General features: G+C 46.4%; 1 protein-coding gene across 1 annotated transcript; it reads left to right on the top strand.

Moving 5' to 3' along the window:
• The first annotated feature begins 231 nt into the window (after positions 1-231).
• STX6 (syntaxin 6) lies at positions 232-26,763 on the top strand. The gene is made up of 8 exons (XM_088447155.1): positions 232-469; positions 4,568-4,737; positions 5,841-5,935; positions 8,164-8,226; positions 17,843-17,965; positions 19,667-19,773; positions 21,529-21,623; positions 22,696-26,763. Exons 1-8 carry the CDS (start codon positions 435-437, stop codon positions 22,770-22,772), a joined length of 765 nt encoding a protein of 254 aa, XP_088303281.1. The 5' UTR covers positions 232-434; the 3' UTR covers positions 22,773-26,763.
• Positions 26,764-27,600: the final 837 nt, after the last annotated feature.

Genomic DNA, 27,600 nt, shown 5'->3' with positions numbered 1-27,600 from the left:
CAGAAGCAGACTGTTTTATAACACTAATTAGTAAATATACAAAACGGTACTAATAGAGATAAGTAGCAATACAGGAAGGTATAGTAGCACAGTAACCACACTGATACGTATAATGCTGGACTGGAAGGTAGTGTCCCGATTTTCCAGCTCAAACAGACTCCCACAGGGATTATATAGTGATAATCTCCCCTCAGACGGCGATTGTGCTCCAGCAGTGTGTAGTATACTGTGTAACCACAACCTCCCCTCCTGGCCGATGATGATGATGAAGCAGGAGGAGGCTGGGGCTGGAAGTGACGACATTCCGGGGTGGCCCGTACTAGTCTCGCTCGCCAGCGGGTCTGTGAGAAGAACCAGGGGGGGGACCCATTGAAAAGATAACAGCAAGCGCCGCCATCTAGGAGGGGAGGCCGCCGGCGCCGGGGACAGCCAGCATGTCTATGGAGGATCCGTTCTTCGTTGTGAAAGGGTGAGCGAGACAGCCGGGCCGGTATATGTGTGTGTATGGGGGGATTTTATTATATGGGGGAATGAGACTGCATGGGGAGGTCTGTGCTTGTATTAGGGGGCATATGCGACTCAGTGACTGTATTTGGAAAGGGGGGTTCTGTGATTGTCTGGGATTTTGTTTGGAGTCGCATCTGTTATTTTATGGGGGGGGGATATATTGTATGGGGGTGAGAGGAATCTGTGATTGCATTGGGCGGAGGGATGGGGGGTGTCTGGCATTGTATGTGGGTGGGATCTATTATATGGGGAGTGAATATGTGATTGTTTTGGGGGTGTCTTTGATGGGGGTGGGATCTGTGATTGCACTGTGGGTGGGATGTTTAACTGTATGTGGGGGAGGATTCTTATTGAACAAAGGTTGTGATTTATTATGTGGGGGTGAGATCTGTAATTGTTCTGGGAGATCTATTATATGGGGGCAGGGATTGTATTGGGGGGGTTCTGATTGCATTCGGGGAGGGGGGCACTTCTGGGATTTTATTAGGGTGGGATCTGTGAGTGTATTGGGGATTTGTGATTATGGGTGGGATCTGTTATTGTATGGGGGAGTTTGGTATTTTATGGGGGGGGTATTAGTGATTTTATGGGTGTAATCTATTGTATGAAGAGTGGAATCGGTGATTGTGGGTGAGATGCAGGAAGGTGAGAAATGCGGTCAAGCCCCGGAACGTGATGCACTCCAGAGCTTGGATGCGGTGGAGCCTATGGGCTTCTCTCCGCAGAGTGCTGATAGAGGGATCCAATCGGATCCCTCCCAGCACCCCCCGCGGTACGTGCGTCCTTCTGCATGCGCAGAGGGACAACGGAGGGGCTTCTGGGTCATAGACCCGGAAGTCCCTCCATCGCAATGGGCCACTCTTACCGACAGAGCGGTCCTTTGTGGTGATCGTCATGCATACCGGCGTTACCACTGGCGGAATACATTGCATCCCGAGTGTGATACGTCATGCATGTGGATTGGATATGTCAGTGTATTGGGTGGGATTTGTTGTATGGAGAGTGGAATCTATTATATCGGGGAGGGGAGGTTCTGGTATTTTATTGGGGGTGGGATCTGTTATATCTGATTTCTCACATTCCTGCATCTTGCCGACAGTCACAGATTCCACTCTTCATACAATAGATATGTGGTTGTATGGAAGTGGGATCTGTGGTTGTATCGGGGTATCTCTGATTGCATGGTTGGAATCTATTATTGTATGGGGGTGGGGTCCTGGCTTTGATGGGGGTGGGATCTCTAATGCAGGGTATCCACTAAGCGATTTAAACAAGCGATTGCATGATAACGATGTCGTTATCGTGCAATCGCTTGCAAATCGCGCATGCATCGTGGATGTTTTGGACGGAAGCGACCCGCAGGTCGCTTCCGGCATCGCTCGTACATGCAGGTCAATCTGACGATCTCGTCAGGTTCTGCATGTGCAGGGATGAGGGATGTGTCGGGACTGAACGAGTGAACGTTCAGTCCTAGCACATCACTAGCTATACAGACAACAGCATGATTGCAATGTCGCAATCGTGCTGTCGTTTGTATATCGCTTAGTGGATACCCTGCTTTAATGTGGGGCAAGTGCAATCTATTATATGGGGAATGGAATCTGTGATTGTTTTGGGGGGTGGGATATGTGATTGTATTGAGGGGATGTGATTGTACAGAGTTGATTGGAGGGTGCAAGGATTTATGGAAGAGAGGGGATTGTATGGATAGAGATCTGTATGCTGGTTGCCATATAATGGAACGTTTGTGTATATATTGTATAAAAAATATCTTCAACTAAAGGCCCCCTACACAATTTTTTTTTAATGATTTGGCTGATTCCGGCGCATAGGAACGACAAATTGTTAAAAGCGTGCAGTGTGTATGCACTATATCCTGCAGTGCATGCACTGATCTTTTGTACATACAGTCCAATCAGACGATGTGGCTGACGACCCCATGCGGCGGTGGCTGACATATGGGGAGGTCGGGCACTGGATCGTCCAGTGTGTACGGGCCACCTGATATGTCGGTGGGGGTGGGGGATCATCTTTCGCATCGCTGGGTACACACGTCATTTAGTATGTACCCAGCATAAGTGCTCTTATCAGTAATTAAAATTAGCACTACTTATACCCTACTTATTTGGTGTAGATATTAAAGCTTAACCGTGTGTGTAATGCAGAATGTAGGGCTGTATAGGGAGAACAGAGAATGGGGACCCCTGCAATCATGGGGCTGTACCTACTAGGGGCCTATTTACTAAGCCTTGGATGGAGATAAAGTGAACGGATATAAAGTACCAGCCAATCAGCTCCTAACTGCCATGTCACAGGCTGTGTTTGAAAAATGACAGTAACTGGTTGGCTGGTACTTTATCTCCGTCCACTTTATCTTCACCCAAGGCTTAGTAAATGGACCCCAAAGTAGGATCCCTGCAATCGGGGGCACTACACCCACAGAAGGGGGGTCCCTGCAATTATGGGGCTGTACATACAAAGAAGTGTGTCCTCTGCAATCGAGGGCATTACATACACAGAATTGAGGTCCCTGCATTCGAGGGCAGTAGATACAGAGAAGGTGGGTCCCTGCAATCGAGGGCACTACACCCACACAAGGGTGGTCCCTGCAATCATGGGGCTGTACATACAAAGAAGTGGGTCCTCTGCAATCGAGGGCACTACACCCACAGAAGGGGGGTCCCTGCAAATATGGGGCTGTACATACAAAGAAGTGGGTCCTCTGCAATCGAGGGCATTACATACACAGAATTGGGGTCTCTGCAATCGAGGGCAGTACATCCAGAGAAGATGGGTCCCTGCAATCAAGGGCAGTACATATAAGGTGGGTCCCTGCAATCGAGGGCAGTACATACATATAAGGGGGTACAGCAGGGATGGTGGTACCTGCTGCCAGAGGCTGTATCTATACAGGGGAGGATGCTATATGAATAAGAGGTGTGAGTGTAGAAAGTGTGGTCTCTGTTGACAAAAGCAGTGGAAAAGTGGGTTTCTTAATGTGCCTGTGTTAAACAAGAGAAATATCCATCATGGGTACTGTTTGTGAGAGAGTTCCCTGTGGGCAGTGTGAGAAGAGATGTCTGGGTAATTTGGTGTAAGAGGAGTATCTGGTTATCTATCCTGGTGTGGATTGGAGAACCTGCATTAGTGAATGTAAGTAACACTGTAGATATAAAACGGAAGATTTATATTTTTATGGAAAAAATAAAGTGGTTTTTAGTACAGAATTAAATAGAGTGAAAGGATGATTTTATATAATATATGTTATTCATGGTGAGCATTTTCTATACTTTGTGTGTTTTATCGTTTTGAGACCCTTTTGGTACTATTTAATTGTAATAGGCCTGATACTTACTGAATTCCGAGAAGTGAAGTTTATTATCACTACTGTATTTTAATGAATCTTTATATGCATCCAGAAACCACATCTACTTATAATACACGGAGAAGCAGACTATCTTATACAGTACAGTATTTATTACATATTTTGTTCATGTGGCAGCTCAGGGTATAATGGAAGGGAAAGCCAGACGTGTGATCTGTTTAGCAAGGAAACTGTAATCTATGAATCTCACCACCTCTCTGTAAAGGGGGGTATCCACTAGACGATAAAGTTGAACGATAATGATAAAATCGTTCGATAATCGTTCAAACATCGTTTGCAAATCGTGCAGTAATTGTTTCTAACGATGTACGATGCGCGCTCCCACTGGTCGTTTGATCGTCTCCTCCATCGACTGAACATGCAGGTCAATTTCACTTGATCGCTTACACATCGTTTACACATCGTTTACACATCGTTCACGCTGAACGATCAAACGATGAACCACTGTCTGCCCACTATAGCTGAAAGCTCTCAATCACAGATTAAAACAACATAGTTTATTGTTAGATCTTTTGCAAATCTTTTGCAAATTGTTCAGAGTGGAAGATCATATTTCAAGGGAAACTTCAAGGGAAAATCGTTAAGAGGTTGGACAGGGATAAAATCGTCTAGTGGATACCCCGCTTTAGACTAGACTAATGCATGGGATTAAGTCTGCAGTGGTTTATTTTTTAGGGAGGTCCAAAAAGCTGTGAACACTGCGCAGGGTTTATTCCAGCGATGGACGGACCTCCTACAGGATCCCTCCATTGCCACAAGAGAGGAGCTGGACTGGACGACCAATGAGCTCCGTAACAACCTGAGAAGCATCGACTGGGATCTTGAAGACCTTGATGAGACAATCAATATCCTTTAATCCTTATTGAGTCATGTATAGTTAGCGATCACTGTTTTGTAACCGATTGTTCCCCTTTTGCCCACTACTGATATTCTAGCTTTGAGTCTTATAGAACAATATGACCTTTATTTCATGTCCTCCAGTTGGAAAAAAATCTAACAATTGCGCGATTGTCTAGGATTTTGCCTAAATTATTAAATCTTAATTCCATACTAAATTTATTTCCAGGGCTTTACCATCCTGTCTCAGGATACACAATAACGAGTGATTTCACATCCACCTGTGGTGTATTGCTCTGCATCTGGTTAATGCTGCTTAAGTGGACCTGAAAACAGTGATCTATTCATCAAGGACAGATGCATTGCCTGTACTGTGCACATTTTCCACATACCGCACAGAGCTGGTGTCAGGCTTGGGTCTGTATGGCGTTCGGGAAAAGTACAGTGAGTACTTACAGCGCTTGCCCTCATAGTCATCTGTAGATCATTATTTTGAAGTCTCCATTAGCAGCATTGACCATCCAGTAACCACCATGGCTGGATATAAGATCACCTGTGAGAACAAAGCTATTAATGTCTCAGCGCCTCTGTGAAAAACCAGCGTCAGACTTTCCCATGTTAAAAAAAACAAACAAGGAAAGTATACTGTAAAGTGAGATGATATACGTACAAATAGTGATACTGTGGTAGAAATGGCTGAATACAATTGTAATATAGATTTCTGAAGTTACACTAATTGCACAAAAGTAACAATATTCTGTACATAAAGTAAAAAAAATTGCATAGATACATTTTCAAGGAAGATTGTCATTAGTTCTAAAAAAAAACAAAATACAATACAAATATAATTTAGCTGGTATTCTTAGCAAGTAAACAAAATATTTGGCCCATTTTACCAAAGGCGAAATTCATTAAATAACATAAAATGGGGTGATTGATGGTGGAATTAAACGGTCAGTAAGGTGTTAAGGTAGGAAGACTTTGTGGTGTAGAAGGACAAATCTCATCGTTCTTGGCCAGCTGGTCCGGTATGGTGATGGATGAGGGGGAAGCATTAGGAGAGCCACATATCGCATTTGTGTAACGCTGTGCTTTCCTTCATTCTTCTCACGTATTGTGGAATCCAATCCCCGCAAGTTTAGTCTGGATCCAGTGGAGATGAGGCAGAGGAAAGCTTTTATCAGCGAGACTCGCCAGTGTGTCAAGGTGAGAATCACAGTATTGAGCTGCACTGAAACTGTATTGTTTGAACTAAGACTCAATGAGGACGCTATTGAAATGATAGCTGTTTCCCACGTGCGTTTTGCAGCTCCCCTCACAAGAAAGTAGACACCAGAGACTTCATATTTTTGTATCCTTTATCTCCTTGGAGTGTAGGCCTCACAGTCTGGGTCTCATTCAGATCCGGTCGCAAGCGCCGATGCGCTCGCGACCGGGTTGATGGTCCCCACAGAGCATGCGCACGACGGAGCCGGCTCCGTTGTGCGCATGCGCGAGACCCGGCTAGCGGCGGGCGCTTCGTCGCTAGGGGTCTCGTAGCAGACGGGGCGAGCTGTTGCTTCTTGCGATCAACTCTGAATGAGGGCCTCTGACCCAAGTGACAGGATCATTGCTGAATATGAGCAAAGGATTAGGCTGAGCTGCTGGACCACTTCTGGCCTCGGCGTGACCTCCGGAATGACCACACATATCGGTCACCATTCGTTCCAGCATTCCGCCATGCCTAGAGATCATTGCAGGTCTTTATCCTGCACAGTTACAGCTTAAGAAATGCACGCCATGCTGGCTCCTGCCTTATTGCATTGCTTGCTCTTTGTAATTTATGCAGCACATCAAAAGCTCACTGCTCTTTACAATATATTACTGGAAAACACACAATACATACTGAAACAAAGTGGTACAAAAGTGTGAACATCTTGCGGATTTCAGCGTTCTGCATATTCAGATTTTGGAGACTACGCATTCGCCGGATCAGGCACACATACACTGATAGAGATTGCTGGTGCAATTGCATTCACCTGTCTGTAGACCAGCTGCACTTTCTGAGAATTGCGCGTCGAGCATGCGATAGTACAAGACTGCCCATGTCTTGTGGGAATCTAAGCCAACTTGCATGATCGCAGATGTTTCTGATGACTCTTGCACCTAGTATGGTGTGAGTTCAAGTCCAGATACTAAAGATGGCAGCTGCGGACGTAAAAACAGTGGGCAGGACATGCTTCCACATGCTGTCGTAAGGATTTTCATCAGATTCTCGCATTAACATAAGAAGGTATGTAGGATGCCGAATGGAAGAGAGGCCGCAGATACGTCTGTTTCAGAATCAGGCCCCTTATAAGAGGAACATAGGGACCTTTTAGTCATAAACCAAATACGTGGGGTATATTTACTAAAGTGCGGGATTATAGAAGTGGAGATGTTGTCCATAGCAACCAATCACATTCTAGCTATTATCTTCTAGAAGGTGCTAGATAAATTATAAGTAGAATCTGATTGGTTGCTATGGGCAACATCTCCACTTCTAAAAACCTGCACTTCTGTAAATATACCTCTGACACTTATTGAAGCGTCTATCACTCAGCCTGTGCAATCTCAAGCAAGGGGTAAGTATAATATTTTGGGGGGTATGCAAGGTCGGTCTTCCCATTACCATGTGAGTATTGTTTATGACTCATGAATATTGAACATGAAGTGCTTCGCTGCCTTATTTATATATTTGTTTTTTTGTTTGCTTAGTCAAATTTGTGTGCAGGGGCGTATCTATAATGGATCCAGGGTGCAGGGGGGCACATGGGCCCCTTGGTCCAGGGGGCCCACACCGCACACCCTGCTCCCACAGTCTTATACTTGCCTCTCCGTAGTGCTGCAGCCATTTTCCCAGTGACCTGCGCATGCGCAGTACCACTGTCCCTGGGAAAACAGCACAGGCGCCATTTTCCCAGAGACCTGCAAATGCGCAGTAGATTCTGGCACTAAACCAGAATGTACAGTGCACCGCGGGGCCTGCTGGAGAGGGGAAGGGGGCCTGCACGCGAGCCCCCTTCTCTTAAAAAGCCCCTGTTTGTGGGGATACATTTTTATGCTCTTTTTTTTCCTTTATTCCTATCTAAATGAATAGTTCTCAATGAGTGAGACTCTATTTAGTTATCAATAAACAACACACTGCCACCTATTGGTCAATTTCTGATGAAAATGTCAGCAATTACTGTACATGCAGTGAAAAAAACATCAATTTGGGACACAAGTACAGTGAATACAGGAATAGTTTATATAGAGATCCTAGCAGAAGTTTATTAGAGGCAGAACACTTACATTCATATTGTCCGTTGGCAAGGTGGTGTTTTTTTTTTTTTTAGCTTACTACAGCTACCGACATCTCACTTCAGCTAACACATAAAATCTATTCTTTTTTTTTTTTCCATGGTGGCATTCAGGAAATGAAGGATCAGATGACCAGTCCATCTGTTCAGGCCTTAGCTGAAAAAAAGAACCGGCAGGTGAGAGGCAAGATCTTTTTATATCTGCTGTTTGTTTGTTGGTGTCCTTGGTGAATTGGAAGAGGTCATGCTGTGCAGTAAGTGTGTGTGCATCACTTGCTGTTGTCTCAGGTTACGTATTGTCTCCCAAGTCAGGGTCACTGGGAGTGATGCACAGAGAAAGTCCTGCACCAGCACTCGCCAAGGGGAAGCCGTTCTGATGTGTTGTGCTCTAGAAGTCATGTCTCATTTAGTTGTGTACATTAGCTTACATGTAGCGGAGCTGTTATAGGGAAGTAGCATCTTAAGGGCCTTATTCAGAGGAGGATGTTAATGCCGGCACAACTGAGACTTTTAACATAGCACTATTGCGGCTTTATGCTAATGCCGCAGCCAATGGAATTCGTGCAGTGACGCCCATTGGCTGTGGAGCTAATCTGCTGCTTTGCGTAAAAGTCGCACCATCGGACATTGAGCTAGCTCTATGGAGACGCAGAATGTCCATTTGGGTGGCCCACTTTAACATTGTCAAAAACAAAGATGCTTGAATCATGCCTCCACATAGACTATTTCTGACCATTATCATGTAGTAACTTGTGTACCAAATTTTAGCTTTGTACGTTGCAGTTTAGCGGTCACCCAGAAGTTTACTTTCTGGAAGCGGACACACATGAAGTTTATGCTTTCAAATGTCTTCTCATGTATATTCGGCTCTACTGGAGGCACAGACGTTTGAATTTTCAACCGCTTTCAGAAGGAATGTATTGCTAGAAACTATCCTGTATTAGACAGATTACGATAGGAAATGTTAGAATATTTACCAAATGCACTGGAAAAACAGCAACCAAGAGACGCTTATCGAGAACTTTTGCATTTATCTCTTGTTTCTTGGTGGTGAAAATAGCAGGGAAACATTTAGAGCTCCTGGTCCTACTCACTACGCTCGTTGGATGGGTAAAGGCATTTACGCTCTGGAACTGATTTCGAAAAGAGACATACTTTCAGTTAACACCTAGGGGTAAATTTACTAAAGTGAGAGTTTTCGGAAGTGGAGATGTTGCCCATAGCAACCAATCAGATTCTAGCTATTATCTTCTAGAAGGTGCTAGTTAAATGTTAAGTAGACTGGTTGCTATGGGCAACATCTCCACTTCTAAAAACTCTCACTGTAGTAAATTTACCCCCTAGAGAGGCAAACCACATTTGAATTTGGCTTTGTTTGTAAGTCTGGTTTATGTAAAGTATTGGAATGCAGGTTTATTGGGAATTAGAGCACTCTTTAGTCTCCTATAAAAAAAATCTGAAACGTCCACAGCTACCCTATTTTCCGCGACGTATTCAACTATCTGAGGACGCAGATCTAAGTCTAGAAAAGTTCAATGTAGGGCGATCCCTTAATATTGTTTGTTTGGAAAATGTTTTGGTGTACTACCCATTTATGTACTAAGGAACAAAAATAACCTTGTGGAGAATGAAAATGTGAATGTTTGTTTTTTGGACCACCCTAATGTCCATCTGGACATGGCCTTCGGAATCAGTGCAACGGCTGGCTGGTCGCATCCCCGTTACCTTCCAGAAACACCCACTCATATTGCCTCTTTCTGTGACTGAATTAGTTTTGCATCCCCCTAGCGGTAACCATCAGGAACACATGCGCAGACTGAAAACATCAGCTGCTTGTGTCTGATGCCACAACAGCGTCCGACTATGAATCGTGCCCTAAATCAGAACACCGTCTTAAAGTGCACCTCTTGCCTTCTCAGGGCTAAACCAGTAGTCATAAGAATGCAGTCACTAGGAACCTGTGACGTCCCTGAGATCCAGATAGGCATCACTGTGCGATGTTGGTTCAGTATGACTCTCTTTCTGCAAATACGCATTTATTTATTATTGTTTATCAGGAAGAGAACTGAAACCTACCTGAATGGGTATAATATAATGGTTGTTCACTGGGTTAGGTTTTCTCCAAGTTGTTCTCTTTGTGGATTTATTGTGTTTTTTATTTGTTTTGTTAAGTTACTTACATAGTGCACATGCATTCTGCAGCACCTTACATAGAATATTTATCATTCACATCAGTCCCTGCCGTTGCAGAGCTAACAATCTATACTCCCTGCCACATGTACACACACACACACTAAGGTTATTTTTTTGGTCAGAATCCAATTAACCTGGCAGTATGTTTTTGGATTGATGGAGGAAATTGGAGCACCCAGAAGACACCCACACAACACTGGGAGAACATAAAACCTTCACCCAGATAGGACCTTGGTGGGGATCAAACCCAAAACTCTGCACTGTGAGGCAGTAATGCTAACCACTACGCCAACCATGCTGGTCACTTTGTGTTATTTTGGTTCCTGCAGGTACACTAGTTTAACTGTATTTATATAAATTGGCCAGATGTGTGCATGTCTGTCTGTAGATAGTAAATTAGAGTGTAAGCTTCTCTGGGGCAGAGAACGATGTGACTGATTAAACATTTTTGTACAGAGCTGCAGAATATATTGGTGCTTTATAACATAAATAATAAGTATAAGTATTTGTATACAAATGTTCTAATATTGTGACACATGGGGCAATGCAGAGTTCAGCGCAAGTCCGTTCATGGGACGTATTTTGTGCATTATTGCACCGCGCAACCAGAGTATCCAGAGGAAACCCATGCAAGCTATGGGAGAATATACAAACTCCACACAGTCAGAGCCATGGTGGGAATCGAACCCATGACCTCAGTTCTGTGAGGCAGTAGTGCTAACCATTACGCCGTCTGTGTGTATGCACCCAAAAAGTCAGCCGATCCTGATCACCATCCACATGATGCCAATTGGGGAGCAAGGGTAATTCTGATCATACAATGACAACCCCTGACTGTGTATAAGCATTCTTACATGACAACAATGGTGACTATTGTATGCATATGCCAGTCTCTTACTGGACCGTATCATTGCTCTAAGATATGTCTGAAACGTCTTCATGTGTATTATTGTGTCTCTTAGTAACCTAGTTTCTCTGAGCTGCAATGAAAGGGGAGGCAGACATTATGTTGACAGTGACATCCCTGACAATGTCACTGTCGGCAGCAGTATGCCAGCACTATACTGTCGACATGGTTAACATGCTACTTAAAGCATTTTAACGGTGTCAGCAGTATAACTTTACACATATTGTTTTAACAGGATTCTGCCAACACTATTAAAATACCTTAAGTAGCATTTTAACTTGTCGGCATCGTGGTGCCGCCATACTGCTGCCGATAGTGACAATGTCACTGTCGACATATCGTATGTATCCCTTTTGTAAGTTGTGCTTTTATTTTTCTTGCATGTTTCTACTTCAGGGTCCATAGGGTATCCACAGGATACCTTGGGGTATAGGTGTGACGTCAGTCGCAGGGCACCAAAGAGTTAAGCTTTCAGCCTCCCAGGATGCACTGGGTCCCCCTCCTATACCCCGCCCCCGAGCCAAGGCACCTCAGTTTAGTTTGGTGCCCGGCCGGAGTCGGGTGCACCTGTTGGAGTGGGGGCTAGAAGAGCCCCTGAAGCTTTTTCTTCATGCAGCTGTGGCTGCACATCTGGATGAACAGCATGGACAGTCAGTCCTGACGTCCATGCTGTCTTCTCTACACCCCGCCGGTACCAGAACGCCGGTACTGATCCGGGGATGCTGGTGGTCATCTGGGGTCACAGCTAGCGGTGACCCCAGATGTTCCGGACCATGGCCGGATTCAAGGGGGACAGAGGTAAGCAGCGGGGTCCCGCGGTGGGTCCCCGCTGATCACATGGTCCTAAGTCCCCAGGCAGGGGGCTCCCTGGGGACTGGCTGCAGCGTGGAGCCAGGCGACCAACCTGCGCTTCCACTACCCCCTGGGACAGCGGACCGCAGCAGAGCGGTAGCGCTGCGGCGTCCCAGGGGTTAAATGCATGCCAGGGGAGCGCGCCTTCCCTGTCTCACAGCCGGCGCCTCCCCCGCTGCACACAGCCCTCTCTGCACTGTGCTGACTGGCCCTGTGTCAGCGCTCCTCCCCCAGGCCAGCCTCCTCTCTGCTCCTCGGCGGCCATCTTCTCAACGCATGGTGAACGCTGCTGGAAGCACTGGACGGAAGCATCGTGGTCTGGGTCCCCCCGCATACCTCTCCTCCGCTGTGGTCAGGTCTGTGTATGCAGCGCTGTGTCCTACCAGGCCCTGTGTCTGTGTAGTTGAGTGATCAGCGCTGTTAGTGCAGGAATTGATTTTCTTTGCATTGTATGTGACTGTGCTAGCGCTGCCTGTAACTTTTCTTCTCTAAACTGTCAGCTTTATTACTGTCCCTGTTCTTTCTGCTAAGCCCTTGCAGTGCGGTGCTGCAGGGTGGTCTCTCGCCTATTTAATATATAATTGGTGAGAGGGGTCACATACGTGGTGCCATCATGTCTGAAAGTGATTTTCCCCTCCGGCTACAGTGTACCATGTGTAAAGTACCGTTAGAGGAGGGGGAGGGTAGCGCGGAGGGCCTTTGCCGGCAGTGTTTGTCCATAGCGCGGCCTCTTACGGTTACAGCACCGGTACAGGAGCCGCCCTGGGCTTGTTTCGCTCAGGCGCTAACAGCTTTAGTGGGCCAGTTAGCTCCGCAGCCCGCGTTTACTCCGATGGGTTTGTCCCAGCAGTCTGTGGTGTCGTCACCCATGCAGGGTTTCCCACGACAATTGGTGGTACCCCACAGTCTCCCTATTTCCCCGCTCCCGGTTTCTCAGGAGCCAGCGTGGGTTAACTCCCTGACGAGTTCTGTACAGCACTTGTCGGATGTATTGCAAGGGGAGTCTGTGATGCGGCCTCATAAACGGCCGATGGCGTCTCTGTCCGCTCCTTATGAGGATGACGAAGGGACGTCTGATGATGGGGAGATTCTGGATCCTTACGATCAGGAACCTGTCCATACTAAGGACGCTGATGCTAAGTCCAAAGTATATATTCCTGGATTTATTCGGGCGGTCCGCACAGCCTTGGTGATTGAGGACGAAGTTCCCCCAGCGGCTAAGTCTAAATATGCCTTTTTCAAAGATGTGAAGGGCGATGCCACAGTCTGTCCTCTTTCGGGTCAGTTGGTGGACCATTTAGAGGAGGCGTGGAAACAGCCTGGCAAAAGATACCAGCCGCAGAGACGCCTGGCGGTGGCTTATCCGTTCGCGGATAATTATTTTGCTAAGTGGGAATCCCCTCCACAGGTGGATTCTCACGTGACCCGTCTTGTCCGTAGTGCCACATTGCCGATGCCATCCATGTCCTCCCTTAAGGATGCTACGGACCGCAAGGTGGAAATCTGCCTGAAGTCCGCTTATTCCCTTGCGGGGGGGGCAGCACGGCCGGCTATGGCCATTTGCTGGGTTGCCAGAGCGATGGAGCGCTGGGCGGATTCATTAGAGGCTTCTTTTGATTCCGACTGTCCGGCCGAACAGGCGGAGTTGATTGGCAATCTCCGTGATTCGGCCACTTACATCAACGAGGCGGCTCTAGACATTAGTACTCTGGTGTCTAGAATTTCTTCAGCAGCGGTAGCTGCTCGTCGCACCTTGTGGCTGCGATCCTGGAAGGCGGACGCAGATTCCAAGAAGGGTCTGGAAGCCTTGCCGTTTACCGGAGAAGTTCTCTTCGGTCCGGATCTGGATAAGATTGTGGCCACGCTGGCGGCAGCCAAATCGGCTTGTCTCCCGTCGGCCGCTGCTCCTTCTGGTTCTGGACCATCGTCCTTTCGGTCATCTAGGGCCCAGGGCAGGCCCAAACCACAGTCGTTTCCTCGTCAGGCTGGCCCTAGGAAATCGGTCAAGCCCCGGAAGCAGGCATGGAGTACCAGACGTCCGGCCCCCAAGCCAGATGACAAGCCTGCGGCCTGACGGTCCGGGCCTCCCTTTGGGGGATCCCAGGGTGGGATGCCGCCTGCTGCAGTTCGCCCAGTGTTGGTCGGTCACTACGACAGACACTTGGGTTCTGGAGGTGGTCTCCCACGGGTACGCCCTCTCCTTCCGGCACAGACCCCCAGCTCGATTCTTCACCACGGGTCTACCATCAGACCGGAACAAGGCTACGGAGCTGCGGAAGGTATTGCACACTATTCTCCATGCTGGAGTTATAGTGCCTGTTCCATTCTCCCAGAGGGGCCAGGGTTTCTATTCAAATCTTTTTTTGGTACAGAAACCCAATGGGTCGTATCGTCCGATTCTCAACCTCAAAGCACTCAACAAGTCTTTGCGGATACCGAAGTTTCGGATGGAGACCCGACAGTCCATCATTCTGGCGCTAGAACCGGGGGACTACATGGTGTCATTGGACATACAGGACGCTTACCTGCATGTCCCTATTCTTTTGCGCCATCAACAGTTCCTCAGGTTTGCAATCCGCAGCGACCACTTCCAGTTTCGGGCGTTACCTTTTGGCTTGGCGACAGCACCACGTGTCTTCACCAAGGTGATGGCGGTCATGGTGGCTTCTCTGCGGCTGCAGGGAGTCCGCATGTTGCCGTACTTGGACGACCTGTTATTGGTGGCGGGATCTCCAGAGCTCCTGTTACGCCACTTAGACCTGACCATTGCCCTGCTGCAACGGCACGGCTGGCTAATCAACTGGCAGAAGTCCACTCTAATCCCGTCTCGGAGGATTCTGCATCTTGGAGCCTTATTGGACTCGGGACAGCAAAAGATCTTCGTGACGGAGGAAAAGATCTCTGCTTTGCAGTCAAGGGTGCGCAGTTGTCTGCACAGCCGCCAGGTGTCTCTACACTCGGCGATGAGGTTACTCTGTTCGACATGGTGGAATATGCCCAGTTTCACTCCAGACCTCTGCAGCACCTGATCCTGTCAAAGTGGAACGGGCTGCCTCAGTCTCTGAAGTCCCAGATGATTGTGTTCACCCCGGAGGTTCGCCTGTCCCTTGCTTGGTGGTTACAGACGACCCACCTCAGCGAGGGACGTCCGTTCTGGATTCCAAATTGGGTCCTGTTGACTACGGACGCCAGTCTTCGGGGCTGGGGAGCAGTTTCGGGTCCACATCTGTTCCAGGGCAGGTGGACTCCGACAGAAGCGGAGCTTCCAATCAATATCTTGGAACTCCGTGCGGTCTTCAATGCTCTCCAGCAGGCACATCGGTTTCTCCAGGGTCACCCGGTACAGGTCCAGTCGGACAACGCTACCACCGTGGCCTACATAAACAGGCAAGGAGTAACCCGAAGCCGGGCGGCTCTCGTAGAGGTGTCTCGGATCCTGGTTTGGGCGGAGTGCAATCTTCCGGCCATATCAGCGGTCTTCATCCCGGGAGTGCTCAATTGGGAGGCGGACTTTCTAAGTCGCCAGGACGTTCATCCGGGGGAATGGTCCCTGCACCCGGACGTTTTTCAACTACTGGTGGACAGATGGGTTCTTCCAGAGATCGACCTCATGGCGTCCCGGCACAACAACAAGTTGCCGGTGTACGGGTCTCGCACAAGAGACGAAGGGGCGTCTCTGGTGGATGCTCTGTTCGTCCGGTGGACGTTCCGGTTCGCATATCTGTTCCCTCCGGTCTCCCTTCTTCCACGGGTAATTCGGAAATTCAAACAGGAAGGAGGGACGCTCCTGTTGATAGCTCCCGCGTGGCCCAGACGGCATTGGTTCTCAGACCTTCAGGGTCTGTCCGTGGACAGTCCTCTGCGGTTGCCGCTACGACCGGACCTCTTGTCTCAGGGTCCTTGTCGTCACCCGGACCTGACTCTGCTGTCTTTGACGGCGTGACTGTTGAGACGGCCATGCTGAGGTCCCGGGGGTTTTCCAGCTCTGTGGTGCGTACCATGTTGCGAGCTCGGAAACCGTCTTCCGCGAGGATATACCACCGCGTGTGGCATACGTTCTTCCAGTGGTGTCGACCGAGAGGTTATGCACCGCGGGAGTTTCGTCTGTCTCAGATTCTCGCCTTCCTGCAAGCGGGACTAGATCATGGGCTTCGCCTTGCTTCTTTGAAGGTACAGGTTTCGGCCCTGTCTGTCTGGTTTCACCGTAGGATTGCTACAATCCCGGATGTGCGCACCTTTATGCAAGGTGTTGTCCGCATTCAGCCGCCCTTTGTTCCACCTGTGGCGCCTTGGGATTTGGCTGTGGTCCTGAGGGCTCCGCACTCGGCCCGAGTTTCTTCCCAAAGTTGTTTCCCAGTTTCATGTTAACGAGGAAATCGTTGTTCCGGCCTTTAACTCACCGGGTCTTTCCGTGGGTGAGGCCTCTTTGGATGTTGTGCGGGCCTTAAGGACTTATGTTGACCGCACTTCTTCGTTTAGGAAGTCGGACGCTTTGTTTGTCCTCTATGGCTTCCGTAAAAAGGGTTGGCCTGCTTCAAAGCAAACTTTGGCAGCCTGGATCCGTATGGCTATTTCTGAAGCTTATCTTCATGAAGGCCTGCTGGTTCCTCCTTCTGTGAAGGCTCATTCCACTAGGTCTGTGGGTCCTTCGTGGGCAGCTCGACGTGGTGCCTCTGCAGTCCAGATCTGCAAGGCTGCTACGTGGTCCTCTGTCCATACCTTCGTGAGGTATTACAGGTTTGACACCTTCGCCTCTCAGGATGCTTCCTTCGGGCGGCGGATTCTCCTTTCAGCACAGGAGCGTCCCCACCCTTAAAGGATACTGCTTTGGGACATCCCCAAGGTATCCTGTGGATACTCTATGGACCCTGAAGTAGAAAATATGAGAGATGGTAAGAACTTACCCTTGTTATCTCTATTTCTACGAAGTCCATAGGGTTCCACAGGACTCCCGCCCTGTCGCACCTGTGCTGCAAATGGGCTTTGCTCTGGTCACCGGTTTTCCGTCTCCCTCTGGTGAGAATGTGATTCTTGTATGTGTCCAGATCTTTGTTCTCTCTCTTCCTTCTCCTCCTCCGGCCTATGGCTTGGTAACTAACTGAGGTGCCTTGGCTCGGGGACGGGGTACAGGAGGGGGACCCAGTGCATCCTGGGAGGCTGAAAGCTTAACTCTTTGGTGTCCTGCGACTGACGTCACACCTATACCCCAAGGTATCCTGTGGAACCCTATGGACTTCGTAGAAATAGAGATAACAAGGGTAAGTTCTTACCATATCTCATATTTTTTGTTGCTGTTAGTGGGATTTATCACCAATCTAAATAAAAAAAACACAGTAGCAAATTTTCTCCCTGCTTCCAACTCTGAATCAGCCTCAAAGTACAGTAACTCTGAGGACGTCCTGTCCGAGGCTGGCATTACGTTCACTGTTATTGTCCGCTAGATCTCTTAGCGTTGTACGTTTTTTATACTACTATCTCACTGGATTCTAGGCCCCGCTCACATTGTCACATTCGCAACAGGACATTGTCCTGTTTGCGTCTTGTGTGGACAGTATTAATCAATTTGCTCCTATCCCAATGTACAAACACTTACAGTACATTGGATAATAATTGTGGGATTGTTGTGCGCCTGCTATTATCTAACATTTGGTGATCACGTGATCTTAGACTAATGCTTGTTGGTTGAACACCTGTAAGACTCGCCGTGGAGCTCTCATATGGATGAACCATATTTCATGAGTATACAAGTGATAACTTGTATACTGGAGTAATAAAGCAGCAATTTAATAGGGGGCTCTTTGTGCTACAAACTGTCTGTTCATTCATAATCTTATTTTTCAGGCACTCTTAGGAGAAGGGACGAAACAGGGCTGGAATGCTGAACCAGACAAGTACAAAGGGCTGGACAATGATATCCAGTCTGCAAACTCCCAGTTTCTGGAAGGGCAAGTTTCACAGCAGCAGGTAAGATATAAGATGTATGGAAGGAGTCTGTACAGGGCAGGCATTGTGTGTCCTTTCTTTGGCACAGCATGAAGGGAATCCAAAAACAGTTCTCATTATGCAAGAAATAACTCAGACGTCACTCACTAAGCACTGCTGTACTTCTGTGAATGTATATCCCACAACTAAGCCATGTTACCAGTAATGTACGCTAAAGATGTCTATATATGGGCCCTAGATGTTGCCTAAAGGGACAGATCCATTCATCTGTGTGCTCAGGCCAAACAGCTGGATCCCTAAGAGTCCCGTTTGTATTTGCACCTTAAGGCAGTGTTTGCTTCCTGCACCTGTTTACACATCATACACATTTATTTCTTGAAAAGAAACAAGTTAGTAATGCATTTGTTTCTTGTTGTTATTTGTAAAGGGGCTTTTGTTTCCTTGTTAGTGTAATAACCTGCAGAGACAGCGCTGTCATCAGAGTTTGTGTGCTTTCATGTCTGTGCTTCCTCGCCCCGGGACATCTCTGCTCCCTTATCCCTGAATCAACATGAATTGTACACTCTGGGCCTGATTCAGCGTATACTGCTGATCGCAGATCACCGATTATCGGGAATCTGCTTGTGCACAGGATCTGATCTGCGCATGTGTATAACGGGTCCTGCGTGGTCGCACGCAGGCCTGCCTGATTGACAGGTAGAGGCGTTTACCGGGCAGTCCAGGGGCGCCTGCATTCCCGGAAACACAAGGACGCAATTGCAAAGCTACTAGTGTGCGGCTTTGCAATTCCGTCCTCTGCTGGTTAATGAATGCTCTGGAGAATGGTAATGGGGCAGTCAGACAACATAGAGTCACTGCTTCTCCTGCAAATACCACAACAAGCCTCATCTGGGTCTTTAATACACTGCTCTGTATGGAGAAACTCTTCACTAAATCTAATGCAAATCCCATATTTCCGAATAGCTAAACCCTCTTTGTGATTCAAGTGTCTGTATTGTAACTCTTTATCTGCAGATATCCATTGCTCTGCAATCAGCTGTGTGTTATGCCAGCCAAATCTGGGCAAAACTCTTAGGGGGCAATTCAGTTAGCGTCAATGTGCGACTGCACACATCAGCGCAAATTATGGATAACAGGTTTCTCTGCTGTGCTAGGAAAAATCTGTCATATTGGTGGCCTCAAGGTGCCAGCAAAATGGTTGGAATGCCAACACCTTGCAGCCATCCTGCAGATTTGCCCCATAACTTGTTTCACCCTTATTAGTAATGTGTTAATCCTTCCATGCACAATCCTCTTTTTGTACGTTCCCCTATTTATTCATTTTACTTTCATTGTGATAGAACGATCGTGTTAGCACTGCACTAGCACAATCTTATTTTCACACGTGGCAAATTTCTTTGTCATTCACAATCCTGTGGTCGCCTGTGGCACTGCTCTCTTAGTAGTATATTTGTGGATTTATAGACGTGGAGATGTTGCCCATAGCAACCAATAAGATTCTAGCTATTATCTTCTAGAAGGTGCTAGATAAATGTTAAGTAGAATCTGATTAGTTGCTATGGGCAACACCTCCACTTCTATAAACCGGCACTTTAGTAAATATACCCCTTACACTGTATGTGTCAATGCAGCAGATTGTCAGACTATGGGGTATTTTTTACCATTTTTATTTCTACCTCCTGGTTTCAGTTTCTAAACTTTGTAACCCTATTTCTGCATTAGCTGATCCTGGAGCAGCAAGATGAGGAGTTAGAGCTGGTATCCGGCAGCATCGGAGTGCTAAAGAATATGTCACAGCGTATCGGCAATGAGTTGGATGAACAAGCAGTGTGAGTGCCCATGTGGGTGGGGACTAGGAACGGATCAGTGATGGGGACTACACCGTAATCTTACTGCGGTTGGTGCAGCTCTAGAAATAACCCCCTTATGTCAGCAACTGTGTCCATATAGCAAGCAGTAGAGCCTAGCCATGGTTTTTCTCACCAGTTAGACCTCAGATGCACCATTCTCCTTTTGTAATGCAGAACGCCATAAAATGATCCCTGACCATCAGAATAGAGCTACATTTCTGGTGTGACTACGTCTAGAGGCATCAGACAAGTCTGATCTGTGAATAAAGCTATGCAACGTGACCTTCTATTACTGTGCTCTGACAGGCTTACATATAGCTGGTCCCATAGGCCACTGTAGTTCGCAGATAATTACTCATCTGATTGTGTTGTGCAGTTGTATTTAACACAATCGCACTTTTAAATGCTGACAATGGTGTGGGCAGTCTTACGTTTCTGCGTCAGCATGTATGACACAGGCTAAGTGTATGTTTGTCTTTTTATAGCTCCCACATGTCAAGAATTGACCAGTATGCAGTCGTTGTATGCTATAAATGATCCATTATATCACATTGTGATGTATTTGCCCTAAATATAAGCAGGGGATTGGTATGAAATACCGACAGGCGGGATCCTGGCGGTCAGAATCCCGATGCCGACAGGGTTAATATACCAACACTTGTTGGTTGGTATGCTAACCCTTCCTCTTTGGTGCCTAACCCTCCCCCAACCCCGCTACTACCTTCGGCATCCCGGTGGTCAGGATGCTGGCGCTGGGATTCTGACCGGCGTTTGTATTCCGGCGCTGGTAAGGTAAGCGCCGGCATCCCTACCGCCTGGATGCCGAATGCATCCCTATATGCAGCACTGAATGCATAATGTTGCCTTATTAATGAATTATGTCCCAGATATACACTGAGTTAGGGGTATCCCCTTTACCTGAAGCAGACCGATGTGAAGCTCACAGTTGTGCTTGTGTTCCCTGCAAGCTAAATGAGTATATTGCAAAGGGGTGTAGTAGAGGAAGCCCGGCAGAGGTGAAGATCCCGAACGCTAAATAAGGTAGGTAAGTATCCCTTGCAAAGACAGTAGGTTCTATGGAACAGTTTCCATAAAGCTCAGTTGTTGGTCTACGGGGAAACATTGGCCGTCTAGAACTGAGATGCGAGAACTTGGGGTAATGAGACCTTCCTCTTTTTTAGTATTTGATTAATTTAAAGACCATTCAATTAAAACAGGAGATGTACATTAAACTATATTTTAATTTCAAATATGCTCTCCCTCAAATTAATTTTGTTTATAGCACAACAACATTGGAGTTCCTGTCCCCCACTATGTCAGTCACTAATCCTGTCTCTACTTCGGCCTACTAGAGTGCAAGCTCTTTCTCATGATACGAGCAGGAGCCTCCCTACCTTTTTATTGTCATATCTATTTCATTTTTAATTTGTTTTCTGCATGCTCTGATTTCCCCAATGTCCTGCCCTGCAGAGCACTGTAGCGTCTTACAAATCTGTAGCAATAATATTGATTTCATTTTAGATCAAAGTCTTATCAATAGCCATACCGGGCCAACGCATTCTTATATTATTTCACTGTATGGGACAGCACACACCTACTGTGAGAATCTTCCATCACCCTTTCTGTAAATAAATCTGTATACTTTTCCCTATAACATGGGGTTTACTATAATTGGCTAAATAATTAGGAGCTCTATCACCAATCCTAGAAATGAGACGTTTTTATTCTGTGTAGGATGCTGGACGACTTCACACATGAACTGGACACTGCGCAGTCTCGCATGGATAATGTTCTGAAGAAGCTGGCGAAGGTGTCTCACATGACCAGCGGTGAGTGGGGGCACCAACCAGAGCAGTACAGTGTAGATTTGGGTTGTAAAAGTTGTTGGCATATAACAAATGAAACATATGCTGAAAACGTTACTGTTAATTAGACAATTTGTATACAAGAATAACGCAACTATCCACTACAGAGATTGTTTTTTGTTATTCTTTAGTTATATAGCACCACCAATTACACAGCGCTGTATAGGAAGAATATTGGTCAGTCACATCAGTCCCTGGCTCTTTGGAGCTTATAGTCTAAGAGGAAGAGGAATCAAACCATCCAAAGAAGACAGTGAAGATGTGGCCCATAACAAACCAATCAGCTTCTAGCTATCATTTTATACAATGCACTTGTTACTTGATAGCCAGGAGCTGAATGGTTGCTATGGGCAACTTCTGAATTTGTCCTCTTTTGAAGGTTTGAATCATCTCCCCAAACAATTCCTAACACACATACAAGCGCGCGAGCGTATACATAGATTTTTAGTCAGCAGCTAATTAACCTACCAGCATGTTTCTATAGTTTGAGAGGAAACTCATGTAAACACAAACCCAATACAGATAAAAGTCCTGGTTATGAATAGAACTCCAGTTCTGTGAGGCAGCGATGCACACCACTGTGCTACTATGCTGTTCACTGTCAGGTTAAGTTGGATGGCGTGAAATGTTTGTTACTATTTTCACAGCATCATTTAATTGCATTTTATTTGTCTGACAGTGATCTGTCAGTACACCAATTAATACACATTTGCTACCTAAGAGATCTGGAAAACATGAACCGTTAAAGGCGTGCAAATGCAATTTTGATGCCGAAGGATACGTTCAGAAAAAATATCCACTTGTGGCAACCAAATTCCTGTTCTTGACCCGTGTTTTCTAATCCACGTTTTCAGAAATGTATTGTTTATTAGGAATGGATAGATCCTGTGACTAGCTCATGGTATGAAATGCTGGGATCTAGGTCCGGCTTAGGTATCTGGTGGTTCTCCAGCTGCAACTACTGAAGTAAAACGCCTTTCTTGGTGTTGGTTCCAAATGTTTGTCTTCAGTAACCAGGTTGTGTTCCCTCCTGCAGATCGGCGGCAGTGGTGTGCCATTGTTGTGCTGCTTGCACTGCTCCTGGTAGTGCTGATCCTGTATTTTACATGGTGACTTGCACATTACATTGGGACTTTTCATGATACATTTCCCGGTATCCCAATGAACAAGGATGTTTTGACGTGTGAAGTGGCATTGTCGTGACAAATGGGCATTTTGTGATGTTTGTAACATTGTGGCTACAAGCCACAGCATCACCTACAGACGGCTCAGAACTCTACGGTATCCCGGCCTGGGCCGCACCTATCACCCAGAGTGTTCCGCTCTGAGGTTTGCTGATGCCCTCCTGGGCTGTTTACACACTGGATTACTGTTGCAGTGTTTCCTGTATCACCGTCTGCCTCATTCTCTCTTCCAAAGGAGACTCGTCCAAGCTTGCCTATCCACCGGATCGACAGCAAAGGAAAGACTATGGACACTTGGCCGCATGTGAGCAGCTTTGTTCGGGGAAACAAAACCACATGGGATTTGCTGGCACTGCAAAGCAGTCTGCTTCATAACGATCTTTATTCTTGGCATCTGGAATACATTATAGGCCTGCTCCTGTTTCTGGGAGAATCAGCACGAACACAGCCGCAAGATGTTTAGAAGAAACGACAGTGTGGCTGATTGGCTTTATTTTTGCAAGACTGTATAGGAGGCTGTAGAACAATACCACATTCATATTACTATAGCCTGTAGTAAATCTGTGGTTAAAGGGCCCTTAGTCTGCTGAAGAGCCTGGTTTCTCAGAGTCCCTGGCTGCAGAAGAAAACCTTCTTCCCGGAATATTGGAAGGAATTCACATTGCGGTTTAAAATTGCTGCATTTCAGAGTCTGGAATTATTGGAACATATCTTTTCACCCCAATCCTTTTTTTTTAATGACTGATCATCATGAAACAGTATCACGCAAATACTTAACCTCTGGAACAGCATCTAGATAACAAGGGCATGCCATTGTGTGAACAGTGACGGTTGTAACAACCGTTTTATTGAGACATTGTGAATAGGACTGAAGCTGTGTGCTCACTACTGAACCTGCTTTTTATATGTGTGTTCATGATAGGCTGGCCTATATGTTGTGTTACTTTCCCGGAGCCCCTCACCCACCCACATCCCCTGTCTTTTGTCCGGCCCTTCTGTCTGTTGCTTGCCTTGTGTCTATATCCCTTTGTTTTCCTGAATGCAGTCTGTTCCTGTCTGTTTGTACCATATGTGTTGTAATTACCCACATTCTATTGAACCAAACACTAAATATATTCCAAATGCTGTGAACTGTATTGGAACGTTGGCAGTAATCTTTATGTAAATCTGTTTTCAGCCATTGTATATAGGGAGGGACATTTCTAGCTGTTACCACAGACTGAGAGGCGCACGTTCTGATGAAAGTGCTTCGTGTTTCTTAATGACTATTTCAGTAGGAGCTACCACAGTACTGCGTTTTGTGGTGGGTTCATCTACGTGACATAGCTTGGTGCTAGAAGGCTGCTTTGAATACAGTGTGGATTTGTTTAGGGTAGAAATGACCAGTTCTTAGTGATGATAACCCTGTGCCTGCGTGACGAGACCGTGAAAGCACAATTACGCTTATGCCGCACTCGGTAAAATGTAACCTTACCTAAAGGGCTGTATGGCCTAAACCGTGGAATCACTGGAAAAAAGTAAAGGGTTAAGAATTTCTCTGATTATTTCATTATGCCGAGCAGGATAACACCGTGCTCTGCTACAGATAAAGGGGGGCGATTCAGTTCTCCACCATGTGCCGCCGGAATGGCCGTGATTATATTCCTTGTGCCATGTATCTTTGCACCTCCATAGAGGGACAGAGGAAAATGAGCGCAGAATCCTTACCGTAATAAGCAGTAATGTGCGCAGATATAAATCACGGTGATTTCCAGCAGATGACAGTGGAGTATTGAGTTTCCCCTAAAGAATTCTCCTTTGCCCAAACACTACACCGTTTGTTTTACTTTACACTTTGTTCTGTGGGCACAGGGCCTGATTCAGCAGCGGACACAATGCCGATGGTTACGCAGTTGGAGCAATTATTTGCTGTTGCTCATGCCTGTAAGTCGCACCGCGCACGCGTCATGATTGCATTGCTATTACTCACGCACGTACGAGGATCCATTCACAAAATGAGTTTCATGTGATCAGCGTTTGGGGGGAGGTTACGGGGTGGGGGGTGGTTAAGTAAACACAGGCGTGTCTGACTGTTTCATGGGCATGCATAAATTAGCCATAGCAATTGCATTCGCAGCAGGAGAGCACTCTGCGTGTGAGGAGAGCTGCAGGGTGCGCGTCAGGCCTGCCGTACATGCTGCGTGACAGCTTGATGTACGTCGATGGTACTGATGTTTACGCAGGAGTGCGACATTGGACGGGTGTGAGAAGGCAGCAGTGGGCGTCTTTATGAAGCTGTACTTTGGCAGGCATTAGCATATTTTAGCAACTGCGTTCCGTAAGCGATTGCATTTGCGTCCCCTGTTGAATCAGGCCCATATATAACGCTGCTGAGAACATGGGAGTTGGAATGACATGGTTCTAATTAGCATATGATCACTGCGCTTCTGCAGGGAGAGCGGGAGGAGGTTCTTCCTGTTGACCTTTCGTATGTTTCCATTTCATGCACAGATTATTTTTGTATGATTGCAATCTGTACATTTCCAGAAAGCTCAAGTGATGAAATAAATAAAATTTCTTTTACATATAATTTTCTTCTATAACTTTTTTTGCGTAAACAAACCATATACTGAGAAATCTGTTTGATATGACGACTCGTGCCAAGTTACTGCCTTTGGGCGTTGTTTCTTGATAAAACTATGCATCTACGGTACTCCTCACTGTATGCCGCGGGGGTGGGGGTGGTGGAGTATTTACTAACAAAGGGCACATGTGCAGTGACTTAATTCAGCCAATCAGACATTTGCTTCTATTTTCTAGCTTGCAGTAGTTCTACCAATGATAAATAATCACGGCACTGAAAACCCAGTGGGGAGGACGCTACTATATCACACACGTTATGACAAGTTTTTATTAAAAAAAAAAAAAAAAATACTGGGCAGACAACTCTTAGCTGATGGAGCATTGTAAAGAGAGTGTATGAAAATTAAAAATGTGTCCCCCTCCCCTCCTTTTTATCATGACTATAACTTGTTGTGCAGAATTAAATGCACGGCTTGCACACTCCAGTGTAAAGACTTCTCCTCCGCCCATCCCCTTCCCTCTCATCATGGGAACTTCTACACTTCCAAAGATTGAGATTGGTTTGGCTCTGGAGACCTAGCACTAAATCTAGGCGCATTTCCGCAAGTCATGGCACACAGTGGGTGCAAGTTTTTTATGCTGTGCCAAGTGGCTCTTCTGTACAGATCATTGATCCCTGCCAAGTGATGTGCATTCTGCGTTCTCCTTGCAGTGAAGTGCTGCTCCTGTTGGTGGGCACAGCATAACCACTGTCTGTACAGAGCTTCACTTGCTATTGCCACACATGTAGTTAATCTTCAAGATAGACAGTGTCTGCTGAGGACGTTCCAGCTCTCATTTCCCACATCATGTGCAGAATGGGACTGAGGTCTGCCAGAATGACTAATGCATAACAATAATGTGTATTCTGGGCAGTGAATACAGGATAACCACTAATCTACAATTCTTAGCAGCAAGTAACTTAATCCAATGCACCATTCATGAAGGACGTGTCCTCTGTTTTCTTCACCCACATTTCATTTTAAGCTATCCCTAATTAATTTGCATGTTTATTTACAAATAAATGTTCCGTAGGGATATGCTGGTAATCTGGTGGTGGAGGGAGGGTGTATTGCCCCAGGTTACAAGGATTAGTTGACAGTTTCTGTAAATGACCCAAAGTATCAATGTCGTAATCAGGAACTTGTTCAGAGGAGCATTAAAGATGACTTGGAAACCACAGGTCATCCTCACATGCTGGAATATTATAATCATCTTTTATCAATATGGCACCTCCAAGTGCCCCCCCATTCTCAGGTTGTCTGACAAGCAGCGGTGTACAGGATCTGATCCATGGTCTCGATGTCTGTGCAATGTTCAGAGTAGTTTGCATAGATCCTGTTATTACTAAATGACCACTGTCATCTGAGTGTGACAAGAATCCTGGTTGCTGACTTTATGAAGCTTGGGTGGGTGGGGGGGGGGGGGGGATGTGTTGATATCCTAAGGGTGGGGGAAGGGACAGACGTATGTGCTGTTTTGTCTCGCTGGGTGTGCTTGAGGGGAGAGTGGTGATCACTCAGTATTTACTCTGTATTAGTGGGGGGGAAGGGTGTCTCCTACATAGCTCCAGGAGAGCTCCTTTATAATGTGATACGCTTGTTGTTGTTTGGGCTGAGTATTCTCAGTCTGGGGAGGGGTGGGGGTCTTCTTACATGTAACAGGGGCCTGCTATACACTTTCACTGCTGACACTGGGGAGAGGGAAAGTCCTGCATTCTTATTTTAATGTTAATCTTTTTAATTGACACTGTGTATTACTCTTTACCTAATCCTTTACATTTATTTAAAAAAAAAAAAAAACTAGCAAACTCTTATATTGTAGTTGTAAAGCAGCAATACATCCCCCCACTCACAGGAGCATGACATAGCACCCAGCAGCTGGGACTAAAGTATTCATTACTGTATTAGGATAGCGGGACAGTCCCATAATAGCTGCATTTTTATCAGGATGTATTTAGATGCTAAATTGTAACACACAAAAATGAAAGTGTTACAGCTTTATTTTGTACATCTCTCATGTAAATAAAACATAAACAAAATCTATTTTCTGTCATAGAGACCTGAATGAAGGACTTAATTTTGACATATCAGGTCATCTTATAACACACACATTCCGCAGCACATATCCTAACCCACTGCTCCATGCTCCTTCCT

The sequence above is a fragment of the Taudactylus pleione genome, unplaced genomic scaffold (genome assembly GCF_031769625.1).
Source record: "Taudactylus pleione unplaced genomic scaffold, aTauple2 ptg000421l, whole genome shotgun sequence".
NCBI lineage: Eukaryota > Metazoa > Chordata > Amphibia > Anura > Myobatrachidae > Taudactylus > Taudactylus pleione.
Note: the sequence above shows the minus strand (reverse complement) of the source record. Positions and strands in the feature narration are given on the sequence as shown.

Bases quoted from the DNA above. Each gene is read 5' to 3' on its own strand.
- STX6 (XM_088447155.1), top strand. From the start codon at position 435: ATGTCTATGGAGGATCCGTTCTTCGTTGTGAAAGG. The intron at 4,738-5,840 runs ATATCCTTTAAT...CATTCTTCTCAC, and splicing joins AGACCTTGATGAGACAATCA to GTATTGTGGAATCCAATCCC. The intron at 17,966-19,666 runs GTAAGATATAAG...TTTCTGCATTAG, and splicing joins GGCAAGTTTCACAGCAGCAG to CTGATCCTGGAGCAGCAAGA.